This window comes from Rana temporaria, chromosome 12 (genome assembly GCF_905171775.1).
Source record: "Rana temporaria chromosome 12, aRanTem1.1, whole genome shotgun sequence".
NCBI classification, from domain to species: domain Eukaryota; kingdom Metazoa; phylum Chordata; class Amphibia; order Anura; family Ranidae; genus Rana; species Rana temporaria.
The window spans coordinates 7918059-7937829 of NC_053500.1; the positions used below are offsets into that span (position 1 = coordinate 7918059).

Here is a 19771-nt window from a genome sequence, read left to right on the forward strand (position 1 = left end):
GCCCTGGATAGTTGCCAGAACTAATTCACAAGCCATCCAAATGTACGTACCGTCTACCTCAGCGTTGAGACCTTTGACGGAAGCTGGACAAGAAATGAAGACGGAGAGGAGTATTAGATCAATGCTCTCTGGACCTCACATCAGATTTTATGAATGTGATTGAATAATGTTCCTTTATCTGCTCACCACCAGGAACGGCTTCAAATTCTGTCAACTCCTGGAAAAATTTCGCCAGATCAGGCTCTTGTAACAGGATCTGCTCCACAAGGGCATGCATCAAGGTGAACCTCTTCTCTTTACTAGCGAGATGGGCCATCTACCGGTAGAAGAGAATCATCATTGACAGAGCAAGGCTATCAATCTACGAGCCACACAAGTATTGGAGAAGACTGGGCCTATCCGTTATTGCTCAACATGACAGATAAAACACTTCCATCTGGCATTCGCATTTCCTCGGAGGATCTCTATTTTTGCACACAGCGTGTTAAAAGAGAGACGTGGAGGGATGAGAATTTTGAACTAAAGAACTTTAAATACTATTCACACAATAATACAACGGAATAAAACATGGAAGAGATGGAATAAAACATGAACGTCGAGGAGTTATTGACGTAACAAAAGCCATAGACATGAGTCAAACTTACAACTTATTAAATAAAAAGATAATACAGTGACGGATTCAATTAGGATTAAGAGAGGAGAATATTTGGAAGGGAGGGAGGAAGTAATCACCTTCTTCTTTTGCACTTTTCATTACCTGAGCAGAGGGAATTTGTTACTTTGTAGTACAAAATTGTGGTAGCCTGAACTGAACAGCAGAAGTAACAACTAGACATAACCATTACACTCCATACATAGAACACTACAACTCCAACATGACCGACCACTGGACATGACCACATGGAAGTTCCATTCCACTCCATACATAGGACACTACACCTCCAACATGACCGATCACTGGACATGACCACAATGCAATTCCATTCCATACATAGAACACTACACTTCCAACATGACCGACCACTGGACATGACCACAATGCAATTCCATTCCACTTCATACATAGAACACTAAACCTCCAACATGACCGACCACTGGACATGACCACAATGCAGTTCCATTCCACTCCATACACAGAACACTACACCTCCAACATGACTGATCACTGGACATGACTACAATGCAATTCCATTCCACTCCATACATAGAACACTACACCTCCAACATGATCCACCACTGGACATGACCACAATGAAGTTCCATTCCATACATAGAACACCACACCTCCAACATGATTTACCACTGGACATGACCACAATGAAGTTCCATTCCACACATAGAACACTACACCTCCAACATGACCCACCACCGGACATGACCACAATGCAATTCCATTCCACTCCATACACAGAACACTACACCTCCAACATGACCTACCACTGGACATGACCACAATGAAGTTCCATTCCACTCCATACACAGAACACTACACCCCCAACATGACCCACCACTGGACATGACCACAATGCAATTCCATTCCACTCCATACATAGAACACTACACCTCCAACATGACCCACCACCGGACATGACCACAATGCAATTCCATTCCACTCCATACACAGAACACTACACCTCCAACATGACCCACCACTGGATATGACCATAATGCAATTCCATTCCACTCCATACACAGAACACTACACCTCCAACATGACTGATCACTGGACATGACCACAATGCAATTCCATTCCACTCCATACATAGAACACTACACCTCCAACATGACCCACCACTGGACATGACCACAATGAAGTTCCATTCCATACATAGAACACCACACCTCCAACATGATTTACCACTGGACATGACCACAATGAAGTTCCATTCCACACATAGAACACTACACCTCCAACATGACCCACCACCGGACATGACCACAATGCAATTCCATTCCACTCCATACACAGGACACTACACCTCCAACATGACCTACCACTGGACATGACCACAATGAAGTTCCATTCCACTCCATACACAGAACACTACACCCCCAACATGACCCACCACTGGACATGACCACAATGCAATTCCATTCCACTCCATACATAGAACACTACACCTCCAACATGACCCACCACCGGACATGACCACAATGCAATTCCATTCCACTCCATACACAGAACACTACACCTCCAACATGACCCACCACTGGATATGACCATAATGCAATTCCATTCCACTCCATACACAGAACACTACACCTCCAACATGACTGATCACTGGACATGACCACAATGCAATTCCATTCCACTCCATACATAGAACACTACACCTCCAACATGACCCACCACTGGACATGACCACAATGAAGTTCCATTCCATACATAGAACACCACACCTCCAACATGATTTACCACTGGACATGACCACAATGAAGTTCCATTCCACACATAGAACACTACACCTCCAACATGACCCACCACCGGACATGACCACAATGCAATTCCATTCCACTCCATACACAGAACACTACACCTCCAACATGACCTACCACTGGACATGACCACAATGAAGTTTCATTCCACTCCATACACAGAACACTACACCCCCAACATGACCCACCACTGGACATGACCACAATGTAGTTCCATTCCACTCCATACATAGAACGCTACACCTCCAACATGACCCACCACCGGACATGACCACAATGCAATTCCATTCCACTCCATACACAGAACACTACACCTCCAACATGACCCACCACTGGATATGACCATAATGCAATTCCATTCCACTCCATACATAGAACACCACACCTCCAACATGACCAACCACTGGACATGACCACAATGCAATTCCATTCCACTCCATACATCGAACACTACACCCCCAACATGACCCACCACTGGACATGACCACAATGCAATTCCATTCCACTCCATACATATAACACTACACCCCCAACATGACCCGCCACTGTATATGACCATAATGCAATTCCATTCCACTCCATACATAGAACACTACACCTCCAACATGACTGACCACTGGACATGACCACAATGCAATTCCATTCCTCTTCATACATAGAACACTACACCCCCAACATGACCCACCACTGGACATGACCACAATGCAATTTCATTCCACTCCATACATAGAACACTACACCCCCAACATGACCCCCCACTGTATATGACCATAATGCAATTCCATTCCACTCCATACATAGAACACTACACCTCCAACATGACTGACCACTGGACATGACCACAATGAAGTTCAATTCCACACATAGAACACTACACCTCCAGCATGACGGTCCACTGGACAGGACCACAATGCATATTCATTCCCCTCTATACATAGAACACTAAACCTTTAACATGACGACCACTGGACATGACCACAATGCAATTACATTCCATTCCATACATAGAACACTACACCCCCAACATGATCAACCACTGGACATGATCATATTACAATTCTATTACACTCTATAAATGGAATGTCACACCCCCAAAAATTACCGACTACTGACAAGACCAAAAGGCAATATTATATGTAATACTATCAACCTCATTGAAACCGTTTAGATATGCGACAAAGTTCGAATTTGTATTATACAAGATATATTTTCTCTCTTCATCAGATAAAGCAATTGTAACTGAGGGCCTTGGCTTCCTGCTGGGGAGAGCCTTGTTTGTGAAAGAAATTATGCTCAATTACCGTTCAAAAACACATTATCTGCAGGTTTCTTTGATGTGCCCAGTTTAAATGCGGTGATATATAATGGAAATAAAAAGCTTTATGGTCAAGTTTCATACTTTATTGTACTGTTTCACTAGATAATGTTTAAAGTGACACTAGGAGCCTTCAGTAAATTATCAAAAGGAAGTTCTCTTTAATCAAAGGGGTGATATACTTGCCTCTCTCCGGTGTCTCCTTTCTTGTATCTTCCGTCTGATCTCTGGAATAGAAGGGACGTCGTATTCATCTCTCCAGTGTCCACTGTCCCATGTCATCTCTCCAAGGTCCATAAAGACATGGATGAGCGAGTTTGGGGTGGAGGAACTTAACTGGCCTGCACAGAGTCCCTTACCTCAACCCGATAGAACCCCTTTGGAATGAATTAGAGCGGAGACTGCCAGCCAGGCCTTCTCGTCCTACACCAGTGCCTGACCTCACAAATGCTCTTCTGGAGGAATGGTCAAACATTCCCATAAACACCCTCCTAAACCTTGTGGTCAGCCTTCCCAGAAGAGTTGAATCTTTTATAGCGGCAAAGGGTGGGCCAGCTCAATATTGAACCCTCCGGACGAAGACTGGCATGCCATTAAAGTTCATGGTAATATCTGTGCTGGCATACGACTTCCAAATCTAAGAGGAAACCAGATCTTAGGCAGGCTCTCAATGGGCAGAGGTCACAAATTTAATCCAGACACACCATGTCATAGTTACGTAGTTGGTAATGTTGAATAACGACACTAGTCCATCCAGTTCAACCTGTGGAGGTGTGTTTATGTCTATACCATTTCCCTGTATATTGCGTTCGCTAAGATGGCCCATCTTATTACCTATCATCTGGTTCAATAACTGTATACCTCATATTTTGTCTTACATACATCATACACTCAAACGGCTTGATGAAGGGGCGCTTTCTGACCCAAAACTCGTTGGCTCTATGACAAAATCTTTTATCCTATTTTGGAATAAATTCTAATCTGGACACCTTGTGGACGGGCCTTCCCAGAATAGTTGAAGCTGTTATATCTGCATGTTGGAGATACAACAAACCTTCAGCTTAGCCTATTGTATTGAATGCAGTTTAGAAAAAGGACCACAAGATGTCGCTATCGCTCAGTGATATGCTATGCTATGTATTTTCTATGATGTGTTGTATTTCCTGTCCACAGGTATGTACTTGTTGGTTACTTTTTCCTGTCTGTGTGTTGTTCTTACCATGTGCAAGTGACATGTTCCAATTAAGAAGCCAGTTCCTGTTACTACACAGTGGGGGTAGATTCACGTACCTTTTACGGCGGCATATCTCCAGATACGCCGCCGTAATTTAAATTCCGCACCCCCGCGTATCGTTACGCCGATTCTCAAAGGCACATACGCTAAAAAAATAGGCTTCCTCTGCCGGCGTAACTTGAATGCGGCCGCGTAGAATGTGTGCAATATTACGTTGGCCGCTAGGGGTGCTTCCGTTGTTTTCGGCGTAGAATATGCAAATTACCTAGATACGCCGATTCACAAACGTACGTGCGCCCGGCGGTAGTTTTTTACGTCGTTTGCGTAAAGGCTTTTTCTGCGTAAGGTTTGCTCCTGCCTATTAGGAGGCGCAGCCAATGTTAAGTATGGACGTCGTTCCCGTCTTCGAAATTTGAATTATTTACGTTGTTTGCGTAAGTCGTTCGCGAATAGGGCTGGACGTAATTTACGTTCACGTCGAAATCAATACGTCGTTGCGCCGTACTTGGAAGCAATGCACATGGGATATGTACACGGACGGCGCATGCGCCGTCCGTACAAAACGTCATCACGTCAGGTCATCATACATTTACATATAAACACGCCCCCCCCTTCCACATTTGAATTACGCACGCTTACTCCGGCCCCCATTTACGGTACGCCGCCGCAACTTACGGAGCAACTATATGCAGTTCAGTTTTGGGCACCAGTTCTCAAAAATGATATCGGGGAACTGGAGAAAGTGCAGAGAAGGGCAACCAAACTGATAAGAGGCATGGAGGAGCTCAGCTATGAGGAAAGATTAGAAGAACTAAATTTATTCACTCTTGAGAAGAGGAGAATTAGGGGGATATGATCAACATGTACAAATATATAAGAGGTCCATACAGTGAACTTGGTGTTGAGTTATTCACTTTACGGTCAACACTGAGGACAAGGGGGCACTCTCTACGTCTAGAGGAAAAGAGATTTCACCTCCAAATACGGAAAGGTTTTTTCACAGTAAGAGCTGTGAAAATGTGGAACAGACTCCCTCCAGAGGTGGTTCTGGCCAGCTCAGTAGATTTCTTTAAGAAAGGCCTGGATTCTGTCCTAAATGTACAGAATATAACTGAGTACTAAGATTTGTAGGTAAAGTTGATCCAGGTAAATCCGATTGCCTCTCGGGGATCAGGAAGGAATTTTTTCCCCCTGCTGTAGCAAATTGGATCTCATGCTCTGCTGGGGTTTTTTGCCTTCCTCTGGATCAACTGTGGGTATGGAGTTGGGTGTATGGGATTGTACTGTGTTTTTTTTGTTTTTTGTGGTTGAACTGGATGGACGTGTGTCTTTTTTTCAACCTGACTAACTATGTAACTGTGTAAGTGCTTTGTGAATACTGCACTTGCTCCTGTAAGTTACGGCGGCGTAGCGTAAAGACGATACGCTGCGGCCGCCATAAGGAAAGAAGCGCACGTACCTAAATCTACCCCAGTGTCTGATCTAAATTGACTCCGCTGCACCTATCAATCGTACTTTGCAAACACTGCAAAGGGCGGGGACCAACTCAATATTGAACCCTACGGAATAAGACTGAGATGCCATTAAAGTTCATGTGCGTGTAAAGGGCAGGCGTCCCAATACTTTTGGTAATATAGTGGAAATTAATGTTATGAGGACCGAAAGCTACAGCAGTTTCCAGCAGCTGACAACAATATTTGAATTAGAGAGTTTTTAGAAATAATTGCATATGAAGTAATGGCTAGTTGCTTTTTTTTTTGTAACGGTAATCATTTCACTTTCACTGCCTTGTGATAACGTTGTGTGGCCGTTTCCTGTATTGTTGGAGCTCGGTGGAGCCTCGCGTCTTAATTTGGCATCTCTCATGCGCTGAGATCAGGTCTCCTTCATGTAACTTGCTGTAAAGATATATTTTGTCTGTCCCCCAGCGTCCTCACTATATTCCGAGATTCTTTCACCGTGGGGGGGGACCACTCCATAGGAAGCATGTTGGGAGGAAAAAATGATTTGGTCGGTGATTCTCTCAGTGATGAATGAGGTATTATCAGCGATACCGCAAAGATCCCTGCTGTTCCCTCACCGCCATAAATCACTCATACATTCATAAATAGGAACCACTCTTCAGACCGCATTAGGCAGACATCCATGGAAATGGAAGGAAGCCGTTTTTTCGTTCTTGAAATTCACAGACAATCTGCATGAATACGGCATTGGAATTTGGAGCCAATAATAAAAAGAAGATCTCAGATTTACCTAAATAATGTCACCAAATTGTTGAAGCCATTTCCTGTCCCCCCCCCCCCCCCCATCAACTAATGAAACGTCGAAATAAAAGTATTTTATTTTCATTACATCCGGTGACGTCATCGCCAGGTCCACGCTCAGTGCCTTGACAAGGTCAACTAGGGCCCAGGATGAGCAGCGCCCCCCCCCCCCCAAGATACATGAGCAAAAATCCCCTCCAAATAAACTGAGCACTAATCTCAGGATTACCCCCAAAGCATAAATTCCCCCTCCTCCCAGAACAAACTCACCCCCTGTTGAAATCTCCCCTCTCAGAACGAATCTTTGTCCCCCATCCCCCAAACGCAAATGTCCCATCCCCGCCAAAAAAAAACACCTCTCCTAGCCAGTGGCGGCTGGTGGTAATTTTTTTTTTGGGTGGGGGGGCGGCAAACAGTGCCCCCCCCCCCCAGTTGGGTTGGTCGGTCTGTGCACTTATCCCATGGCGGGCGATCACTGGCTGCTCCCCCTGCTCTCCTCCACGGGCATCATAAGCAGCTTCTCCCTGCTTACCGGCTTCTGTCTCCTCTTTCCTCCTCGGCGGCCAATCAGACCGCTTCTCCTTTTCAGCCAAACGGGAAACAGGGCTCAGACCCACTTCCTGATTGGCGGAGAGGAGATTCAGTGTGAGAATTGCGAATATTCATTCACTATTCTCACACACCTGGGTGGGCTCCGAGCGCATTCTCTGCACCCGAGCCCACCCTATTTTGAAGCCCATTAGAGCCTCTGGCTCTAATCAGGTGCTTAAAAAAAAAACACCACTGTAATTCATGGACCCAGTGCCCGGAAATGGGCCTGGACGCATTAATAGGGGGTGGCTGCAGCGACCATGGATAGCTTAATTAATCTATCTATTGCATATAGGGGATGGCATGGAAAGAGGGGGGCGGCACCCGGGCGCCCCTAAGGGACGGGCCACCTCTGAATGGCAACCACTACGTCTTTCTAAATTGAATATATTGGGCCTACATTGGAATCCATGCATCCAGCATCCCGAAAGGGGCCGGATGCATGGATGGGGGGGTTCGGCACCTGTGTGCCTTCAATGGACTGGCCGCCTCTGCTCCTAGCACAGGGGTGTCAAACTACACCTTTAATTTATACATTAGAATGTGTTCTTCCTTCCATTTCTGTAGATGTGCTTGGCCCTCAGAGATAGGGGGTGCCGTAAAGTGGCAATATTTTTCTATAATGAGTGTTCCATTACTATATTGTCTCCCAGTTAATAGCATCTCCATATAATACATCAAAAGTACGGCTCCTGATGAAGTCTGTAGGAGACAAAATGCGTCAAGTTGAACAGAGCTTAGATGTTTGCATGCAAGCAAATGACTGATGCCATGATGGTAAAAAATGTGGGGAGGACTAATCTAAACTGTTCCCTAATGTTGGGTTGAGCACTTGTGTTATGTAAAATTGCCCGCATTTTGCAGGTCTGTGCCAGGCACGTTCATTCCAGGACAATACAGTGTCCCGGAATAAAACTGACATAGCCACCCTATCGGGCCAATCTGATGCGCCCAAAAAAGGCCGCCACATCACCGCTTTACTCACTGACAGTACTTGGTCCTGCCGGGAATGCTTGGAGCCGAGGAGTACAATCCCGGCCCCTGCTTGTGATTTGGAGAAATCATAAATCCCGCCTCTTGTGTCCAATCACTGTGCTGTGATTCGTTACAGCATAAGCAGATTTTTGGGAAGGGAGGGTGTCCCTGAATGGTAGTTTGGAAATGTGGTCACCCTACTCTCAACAAAAGAATGGTCCATCATAGAAAGGCAAATTCTACAGGCAAGACGCAGCATTTTCCTACATATTAAGCCAGACTTTCTAACCATGTTTAGCCCTGGATTTTCAGGTTTTCGAGGAACTTCTTATAAAATGGAATAGATTTACACCTCATTAGCACTATCAACAGGGGCAGCCCGTCCATTAAGGGCGCACGGGCTCTGCCACCTCTATCCATGCCACCACCAAATATGGTTAATGGATAGATTCATGCTATGCTCCACCTATGGAGTTGGGAGCCTTCAACACCACCTGTGTTCACATATTATGCTGCTTTACATTTTACAAAAAAAAAATCACACCTTCAGCCTAGTGAGTCAAAGGATGGGATTATGTAACTAGAAGACGGTGGTTCCCAACTTTCACACCTTCCGTCCTGTTCTTGGACAATCAACATTCCATTGTGATTAGATTAAAAGTGTCAGTTCTACCATTGCGAAAATAACTGCTGCAGTATCTTCCGGAGACTCATTCGAACTGAAGAACTGGCTTGGAGAAGCCACAAAACGTCTTCAACATCACAGAACAAGTCCAGTTGAATTTGACCAACTACTGCTAGACCATGACCTGAATGTGACCATAGACTGCTATAACCATGACCTGGATCAATAGAAAACCTTCACAGACACGAAGTAGGAGGACACTCACTTTGGTGAGGGAGGAGAGCCGGAAGCCTCTGGCCTTTTTCCTTGCCGGCATTCTCGTTCAAGAAGTTGCCCAACGCCAAGACGTAGGCAGCACCACCGGAAATGCTTGGCTGCTCAGCAGCTGGCTACATGCTTTAACTTTCTGCAAAAGTAACTGTAGAAGCAAAGTCTGTTAAGTTCCATTCAAAGCTAGAAACACTGTCACCTAGTTTATTTAACGTAGCATAGGGGACATCAGAAAGGTAGACAAGGCCAATATGACTTCTATGTTGCCAAAATATGGAATCCTTTAAGCCTGTTAATGTTTTTAGATATACAAGTGATTAAAATCCACTCAAAGCTGAACTGCAAGAAATGCATAGGACAGTGGCGTAGCGTGGGTTGTCAGCGCCTGGGCGAGGCAAGTAATTTGCTCCCCCCCCTGACCCATGGACTTACCTATTTTCAGCTAGCTCCAGTCTGGTCAATGGATCTGCTGTGTGCTTGAATAATGACTGGTAAAGCCTGGAGTGGTGGACATCATGCATATGTTCCTATATCCCATCTGTTGCGCTCCTCCTCTCCACACTCTTGACAGCACCCCTCTAAATTTTGTGCCCAGGGGCGGTGGCCCCCCTCGCACCCCCCCACGCTACGCCACTGGCATAGGAGTCTATTGCGCCAACCATGGTGACAACGGGTCACGGGGAATCAGGGTTCATCAGGGAATCATTAGATGAATGTCATAAGTATTCGTGCAAGCTGACCCAAATTTTTTTTTTTAATAGATTAATTCCTCCATCATTAGCGCCACCTAGGTGTCAAAATGCAGTATGTTTTCTCTTCGAAGTATTTCAGAAAACGATACCACATTTTGACCACTAGACGGAGCTGATGATACAGGAATTAATCAATTAGAAAAAAATTGGTGCCATTTTGTTCAGCTTCCGTGAATGTTTGTGATGTTTGTGCAACAAATGTTTTATAAATAGATGTCTTAAAAAGATGATTTCACTAATACTATAATATAATAGTCCTATTCTGCATCTGACTACTATCAATTCTAAAGTATAAATGCTTGCTGTGCAAATTCTTACCGGTTGCAGATATTTCATAATGCCGGGTAGCTCTCGTATTGTAAGCAGAGTGTCGAGTCTTGGGCACAAATCAGGAATCTTACACATCTGCAAGAAACAGAAATGAGTATAGGGAATGGATTGTACTGTAGTGCCCAACACTGCACTGCAGTAGAGCGACCCCCTTCTGGTTTCAGTTCTTCTATGCAGGAATCTACAGGAAGCTAATATGAGGCCAGGTCAAAACACTTACACTAGCATGTGTTTTAAAAGAACTTTTAGCAAAGAAAAGGTATTACAACCCATGAATAAAGGATGCTGCACACCCCTGATAATACTTGAAGAAAAGGAAATTTACCCCTAGGGGCTTTGTGTTGCAGCAAGATGTAAATGATGTACAAGTTTAGTAAAAAAAAAAGTAGAAATTTTATTGGAATAAATATAGTTATTAAAAAGAGCCCCAGAAAAAAAGGGGACTCAGGATATGAGCTTTGACAGAAAAAAAAACAATCAAAAACACAACAATCAATCACAAAATGGTAACAAATACAAATTGGAACAGTACTGTATACATGTGAGCACTATGGGCGAGAAAGCCCCTACGCGTTTCGACCTTAGTAGTAGCGGTCTTCTTCAGGGAGCAATAATTTTTATCGTAGCCATAGATTCTATAAAAAGAATACATGCGAATTGAATCGCCACAGACATATCCCCCACTGTAATATCCACAGACATCCCCCCACTGTAATATCCACAGACAACTTCCCCCACTGTAATATCCACAGACATCTCCCCCACTGTAATATCCACAGACCTCTCCGCCCACTGTAATATCCACAGACATCTCCCCCACTGTAATCCACAGACATCTCCCCCACTGTAATAGTCCACAGACATCTCCCCCACTGTAATCCACAGACATCTCCCCTACTGTAATATCCACAGACATCTCCCCCACTGTAATTTGGTCCACAGGACATCTCCCCCCACTGGAATTTGGTCCACAGACATCTCCCCCCACTGGAATTTTTGTCCACAGACATCTCCCCCCACTGGAATTTGGTCCACAGACATCTCCCCCACTGTTATTTGGTCCACAGACATCTCCCCCCACTGTTATTTGGTCCACAGACATCTCCCCCACTGTTATTTGGTCCACAGACATCTCCCCCCACTGTAATATGGTCCACAGACATCTCCCCCCACTGTAATATGGTCCACAGACATCTCCCCCCACTGTAATATGGTCCACAGACATCTCCCCCACTGTAATTTGGTCCACAGACATCTCCCCCCACTGGAATTTGGTCCACAGACATCTCCCCCCACTGGAATTTTTGTCCACAGACATCTCCCCCCACTGGAATTTGGTCCACAGACATCTCCCCCACTGTTATTTGGTCCACAGACATCTCCCCCCACTGTTATTTGGTCCACAGACATCTCCCCCACTGTTATTTGGTCCACAGACATCTCCCCCCACTGTAATATGGTCCACAGACATCTCCCCCCACTGTAATATGGTCCACAGACATCTCCCCCCACTGTAATATGGTCCACAGACATCTCCCCCCACTGTAATATGGTCCACAGACATCTCCCCCACTGTATAGGAAGATTAGTGCTTGCTTAGTCTTACCAGAGAAGCCGGACGAGCACGAGCAGTTGAGGCTGGGTTATGATGTCAGAGCGCCGCTCTAGGCTCACCTAGGCCACCGCCGGGTGGACCAAGATGGCTGCCGCTCCGGGAGCTAGGCCAAAGCCACGGCCTTTCCTATGGCCGAGGCAGCACCACTGTAATATCCACAGACATCTCTGCCACTGTAATATCCACAGACATCTCCCCCACTGTAATATCCACAGACATCTCCCCCACTGTAATATCCACAGACATCTCCCCCACTGTAATATCCACAGACATCTCCCCCACTGTAATATCCACAGACATCTCCCCCACTGTAATCCACAGACATCTCCCCCACTGTAATATCCACAGACATCTCCCCCCACTGTAATTTGGTCCACAGACATCTCCCCCCACTGTAATTTGGTCCACAGACATCTCCCCCCACTGTTATTTGGTCCACAGACATCTCCCCCCACTGTTATTTGGTCCACAGACATCTCCCCCACTGTAATTTCGGTCCACAGACATCTCCCCACTGTAATTTGGTCCACAGACATCTCCCCCACTGTAATATGGTCCACAGACATCTCCCCCCACTGTAATATGGTCCACAGACATCTCCCCCACTGTAATATGGTCCACAGACATCTCCCCCACTGTATAGGAAGATTAGTGCTTGCTTAGTCTTACCAGAGAAGCCGGACGAGCACGAGCAGTTGAGGCCGGGTTATGATGTCAGAGCGCCGCTCTAGGCTCACCTAGGCCACCGCCGGGTGGACCAAGATGGCCGCCGCTCCGGGAGCTAGGCCAAAGCCACGGCCTTTCCTATGGCCGAGGCAGCAGCAGAGCTCCGTGGATCATGTGGTGTGCCGATCTGCATATGGTGACTTGTTCGGATCATGGATAATTTACGATCCGTTGCACCACTAGTACCAATCAAAAGAATTTTGATCGATCAAAAAAATGTACAATTAATCAAGGAATTAATCTTTAATTTCCACAGCCCTAGAATATTTTTTTTTTAATGCTACTTAAATGGTCCATGATTACCTGAGATTAATCATTAGCACATGGGGAGCAATGGGGTTTGGCAGTTTGCAGTTTTTATACAGTGGTGGTCTATGGGAAGAATGTCCTTTATATTGGTGGTCAGTGGGAATAATGCTCCTTCCTTACATTGGTGATCAGTGAGAAGAATGTCCCTTACATTGGTGATCAGTGAGAAGAATGTCCCTTACATTGGTGATCAGTGGGAAGAATGTCCCTTACATTGGTGATCAGTGGGAAGAATGTCCCTTACATTGGTGATCAGTGAGAAGAATGTCCCTTACATTGGTGATCAGTGAGAAGAATGTCCCTTACATTGGTGATCAGTGAGAAGAATGTCCCTTACATTGGTGATCAGTGAGAAGAATGTCCCTTACATTGGTGATCAGTGAGAAGAATGTCCCTTACATTGGTGATCAGTGGGAAGAATGTCCCTTACATTGGTGATCAGTGAGAAGAATGTCCCTTACATTGGTGATCAGTGGGAAGAATGTTCCTTACATTGGTGATCAGTGAGAAGAATGTTCCTTACATTGGTGATCAGTGGGAAGAATGGCCCTTACATTGGTGATCAGTGAGAAGAATGTTCCTTACATTGGTGATCAGTGAGAAGAATGTCCCTTACATTGGTGATCAGTGAGAAGAATGTCCCTTACATTGGTGATCAGTGGGAAGAATGTCCCTTACATTGGTGATCAGTGGGAAGAATGTTCCTTACATTGGTGATCAGTGGGAAGAATGTCCCTTACATTGGTGATCAGTGAGAAGAATGTTCCTTACATTGGTGATCAGTGGGAAGAATGTTCCTTACATTGGTGATCAGTGGGAAGAATGTTCCTTACATTGGTGATCAGTTGGAAGAATGTCCCTTGCATTGGTTGTCAATGGGAAGAATGTCCCTTACATTGGTGGTCAGTAGGAAGAATGTCCCTTACATTGGTGGTCAGTAGGAAGAACTGAACTCTTAAAGTGGTGTTCAGAATGCCATCCTTCCAGACAGCTAAGAAGACCATTGGTGTCTTGCTGTTGCTTCTGCTACTTGGCATTGGCCCTAGAACTATGCAGGTACCACCAAATGGGAGGTCAATCAGCCACAGCTGCAAGAAACACCCAGCAACTTCTGGAGGAACCCTATAGTTCCACAAAACCCTGGTTGAGAATGGCTGCTTTAATACTTTAATGATCTTCTATATGGATTGAGTTCAGCAAGAATGAAGGCTAATTTCAAGATCATCATATCATTTATGCCAGTTTTGTGAAGAACACACTAATGCCGCGTACAAATGATCGGAAATTCCGACAAAAAAAGTTTGATGTAAGTTTTTGGTCGAAAATTCCGACCGTGTGTAGGCTCCATCGGACATTTTCTGTCGGAATTTCCGCCAACAAAAATCTGAGAGCTGGGTCTCAATTTTTCCGGCAAGAAAAGTTCTTGTTGGAAATTCTGATCGTCTGTATGCAATTCCGACGCACAACAAACCACGCATGCTTAGAATCAGATTGCAGAAGAGCCGAACAGCCTATTGAACTTCATTGATCTTGGCTCGTCGTACGTCTTGTAACTTCACCGCGTTCTTGACGTTCGGATTTTTGGAAAGATTTGTGTGACCGTGTGTATGTGACACAAGTTTGAGCCAACATTCCGTCGGAAAAAAAATCCAAGTTTTTCATGTCGGAATTTCCGATTGGGTGTACGCGGCATTAGGTGATGCCTTTGTCAGCCTTTAGTTCAGGCAGATGGGAAAGAGCAAAATGAAGGAAAGCAGTATAAACACAAGATTAGCTCCAAGAGTCTAAGTAGCTGTGCATTGCCTGCTGGATTAGATTTAATATAACCTCTTTCAGCTAGATTCAGGTAGGGCGGCTTAACTTTGTGCGGGCGTAGCGTATGTTATTTACGTTACGCCGCCGCAATTTAGAGAGGCAAGTGCAGTATTCACAAAGCACTTGCTCCGTAAGTTGCGGCGGCGTAGCGTAAATTGGCCGGCGTAAGCCCGTCTAATTCAAATGTGGAAGAGGTGGGCGTGTTTTATGGAAATTAATCGTGACCCCCACGTAAATGACGCTTCGAACGAACGGCGCATGCGCCGTCCGTGGACGTATCCCAGTGCGCATGCTCCAAATCACGTCGCAAATAGTCAATGCTTTCGACGTGAACCAGCCCTATTCTGAATCGACTTACGCAAACGGCGTAAAACGTGAAAAATTTGACGCTGTTCCGACGTCCATACTTAACGTTGGCTGTACCATCTTTTTGGTTGTTTATCTTTACACCTGAAAACGCCTTACGTAAACGGCGTATCTTTACTGCGACGGGCGTGAGTATGTTCATGAATCTTGCCGATTTACATATTCTAGGCGTAAATCAGCGTACACGCCCCTAGCGGCCAGCGTAAATATGCAGCTAAGATACAACGGCGTAGGAGACTTACGCTGGTCGTATCTTAGCAAAACATTTAAGCGTATCTCAGTTTGAGCATACACTTAAATATATACGACGGCGCGCATTCGGACTTACGACGGCGTATCTACTGATACGCCGTCGTAACTGTACCTGAATCTAGCTATTTGTTTTTTGTACAACGTCTATGTAATACAATAAAGATACAATAAAAAAAGAGAAATACAAGAGCCATGAAATCTGCCCTCTTTAAATCCCCCATAATGGCTTAGCATGTAATGACAACTTTTCCTTTGAGTATTGACCTTTGCCACCATACGCTTCCCCATTTATCCACAATATTATATTGGTATTAGTTATTTCGGGCACTCCTGTACAATTTTACCTATCACCTTAGTCACCAGCACCTGTGGAGGAGTTGTATTCTTTTATCTATAAACTCGTAGCGGAGGAGAAAGGCAGGTTAACTGATGAAATCCATACTCCCCCCCTCCCCTTCCACCAGTACACAGATGTTCCTTCACCTCTCCGGCATGGAAAGAAAATTGGAAGCGGCAACGAAAACCTCATTCAATAGGAAACTCGTTTTAGGAATACACTTGGCTATTTCTCTTTTCTTTGAACTCTTTATTTACAGAGTCATTATGCTGAATAATTATTCTTCTCCATCATGAATATTTTTATATCTCTTTGTCATCTACCCATTGTTTCATAGACTTTTGTCTGATACCGTGCATTCGGGGGGCAAAAGGCAACTTACGCTCATTAGGGAAAGTCTTTGAGGCACGGTTGATGAGATTGAAGCTGGGATCTTAATAAAAAGAAGTACAATAGCATTTTTAGCAAATATTTGAACAAAGAAAATCTTCTGCTGGAAGCACTCAGGCCACGTACACATGGGCCAGAATCTCGTCAGGAAAAAAAACGTTGTTTTTGTTATTTGTATCAGTGGAAGGAAAAGTGCCCCATGACTGGTGTCAGTGGGAGTGATAGTGCCCCCTTGTTGATGTCAGTAGGAGGAATTATAATAATGTCAGTGGGAGGGATAATGCCTACGCGGCATTACACTTTTCAGATTACTTTCTCTGAAACTAAACCACAAAGTCTGTTTCCAAAGTAAAACTTTTTGGTGGGGGCTGCAGAAGTTATTTTTAAGAAATAAAAGAACACCATCCATTACCTGCAGCATGAACTGGTCCACAATATGCAGTTCAGATAAAGGTCCCTTGTAGTTTTTATACATGTTGATATCTTTTGCTGTGGGGACATATCTGAAAAAAATTGAACAGATGTTGGATCAAACGTTTGTGTCTACACCTTAGAGATTTCCTCTTACTTACCGGGAGGTCACCAGAGCATTAAATGATCTTATCTTTCTTAAGCTGGGTATATATTAGTAGAATTGTACTCACTAATTTTTGGTCTTAAGAACATTTGTTCATTTTTATAATCATAATCGGGGGCAAATCAATCCTCGTTTTTGACTGCAATGACAAGAGACAGGGCTTCCCTTGCGATTAAGTTGCAGACCCCCCAAAACTGGAAACAGGAGAGGTCAGGCCCAAAGTAGCACGGGTCGTCTGCTGGACTGTATGCAGGAGGTTCCAGAGGACAGCTGGTATGCTGGCGTAGAATCAGCAGACAGGTGGTGCCCATGAGGTGTTGCAGGATTCGGATAATGCTGAGACTGGAACGTGGTCAGAAGGAAGAATAGGTCATGAGCCGGGTGGATAGCAGGTAAGACGTGGTCAGGTGGATAGCCAAGGTCGGTAACAGGAGATACAGGAACAGGAAAATCACAGAGATAACATACTGGAGGAGCCAAAGAACAACCAGCAAATAAAGCCACTAGCAGACTTCCTTATATAGGCCCATGTGAGCTGCTGGAAGATATGTTGGCTCCTAAAGTCCTTCTCCTGCCAGGAGTGCTGGTAGAGATACTGGGCCCCAAAGTTCTTCTCCTGCCATAAGTGCTGGTAGAGATGCTGGGTCCTAGAGCCCTTCGCTTTGTCTCTGAGGTATTGCAGGTAAAAGGCAGGATGCACTGAGAAACCAACAAGTGAACCAAAAAGACATCATCAGCAGCCATTTCTGGTTAGTGTGTATATATTCTGGGAGTGCCTGGTGCAGACGCCACATCTGGTGTGCAGTGTGGAGCAGCGGAAAGATGAGTGGGGTTCAGACTGGAGCGGAGCAACTAGCATGCGGCACACATGGTGTTCAACATGGGAAAATTATAGCAGAAGGCGAGTGAGGACTGGAGGGAGAAGACTGAGCAGCAGAGTGTTAGCAGAGCTGGGGGACCAGAACAGGGGAAACTAGCCGATGTCACATGTGGTGAGCGGCGTGGGTGTAATATTGTGGGGAGTAAGTGGGGGGAATCAGAAAACCAGGGGTTAGTACTGAGTGGGGGATCAGCAGTGCTGGGGGTTACTACAGAGCAAGGAATCAGCGAAGCTGGGGATACTAGTGAGTGGGGCATCAGCAGAGCTGGGGGTTACTACTGAGTGGGGTATCAGCAGAGCTATGGGTTACTACTGAGCGGGGGGTCAGCAGAGCTGAAGGTTACTAATGAGCTGGGAATCAGCAAAGCTGGGGGAACTAGTGAGTGGGTCTTCAGAAGAGCTGGGCGTATTACTGATTCAGGGTATAAGAGAAACCCGGATGACAAGCGCACACTGGCGCGCAGGCATGGGCATACCAGGCTATGCGCAAAAGAAAAGGCATGTACTGACGCATGCGTACACGTGTATGCATTGGTGCTAGTCTGCCTGTTTAAACCAGGCAATGACATGCACACTTTGCTGAGTGGTCTTTCAGCTTGTTCCCTGTTACCAGATCTGCTCCAGTTAATTGTGTCTTGACCTGTCTTCACTTGTATCTGTCCTTGGATCTCCGCCTGCCTACCTGTGACCTTGGCTTGCGTTGACTCTGCTCCTGCTTTATGCTCATGTACCCCGCTGCCCGACTGTGTACCGAACCCGGCCTGTATCCGGTCTTAGTATCTGCCTCACAGCTCGGTATCTGCTCTGCCCAGCTGTTGATGACCCCCTGGCTTCCGTTACGGCTACGCCTCCTCCTGCTGTTCCAGCGGCACAGAGTTCCAGCCCTCAGTACCTGCCCAGTGATCTCCAGCCATCAGGTTCCTGCCAAGGCCGAGCTGGGGCCATCTACTACATCGGCCCTTGTGCCACTCTGTGTCCTTCACTTTTGGTCATTTCTACCAAAGGCGTTGGACAGGAGGCGCAAGAGAAGCCCTCTCTACAGTTTGATCTCCACCAGGTATGTGACACAGGGGATCTGCAGAACTAGGGTACTAATAAGCTGGGGATCTGCTAAACAGGGGTACTATTGAGCTGGGGATCTGCTGAGTGTGGGTACTCGAATATTCTGAGATTTTCCGTATACATTTTTGTTCAAAATTCTACTAGTGTACACCCAGCTTAAGTAACACCCGAAAGACAGAAACCTCTCAGTTACCTTCTGAGATTAGTCAGATGTTCATCCGACAATCCGCCATCACGCTCTTGAATAATTAACAATTTCTCTTTCAGTTGCTCGGGATCCAAGTGGAAGCTTTTTAGAACTATACCTGCAGAAAGACATTGTGAGGTCAGCAAGAAATAAAAAACACATTTACTTGCAGATAAAAGTCGTACAATGGATAACAATGTTAACTATTAAGATATTACCTTCGCTATAAGAATTTTTGCCCAACGTTATAAAATCGCTGAAAATTACATTGTAAGATATAGTGGCGAAAAAGTAATTTTTTTAAGACTGGGAGGTCAATCAGGTCAACTGCTTGACAAGACATGTGAAAGAAGCCTTCTACGTTCAACTGGAATAATCTTTACTAAATGATGCGAGAGCCTTCCACCAGGCCCGGACTGGCCATAGGGCACACTGGGCGTTTGCCTGGTGGGCCGCGGTCCCT

The 19771-nt window shown here is 45.4% G+C and overlaps 1 protein-coding gene and 1 long non-coding RNA gene across 2 annotated transcripts in view; both read right to left on the minus strand.

Annotated features, from left to right (window-relative positions):
- LOC120918287 (protein diaphanous homolog 1-like) overlaps nt 1-9737 on the minus strand; it is a 29013-nt gene extending 19276 nt beyond the window's left edge. Inside the window, exons 1-3 of the mRNA XM_040329800.1 lie at nt 9706-9737; nt 187-316; nt 51-83 (exon numbers count right to left, since the gene is read on the minus strand). Of these exons, the coding sequence (XP_040185734.1) occupies nt 51-83; nt 187-316 (163 nt within the window). The 5' untranslated portion in view covers nt 9706-9737. The remainder of the gene's footprint in view (nt 1-50; nt 84-186; nt 317-9705) is intronic.
- A 55-nt stretch (nt 9738-9792) lies between these two features.
- On the minus strand, nt 9793-19443 carry LOC120918731. Its single transcript, XR_005744469.1, has 4 exons — nt 19315-19443; nt 17015-17105; nt 10781-10867; nt 9793-9858 (listed from the first exon to the last, which is right to left on the minus strand). It is a non-coding gene; the product is annotated as an uncharacterized LOC120918731 (long non-coding RNA).
- Between the last annotated feature and the right edge of the window lie 328 nt (nt 19444-19771).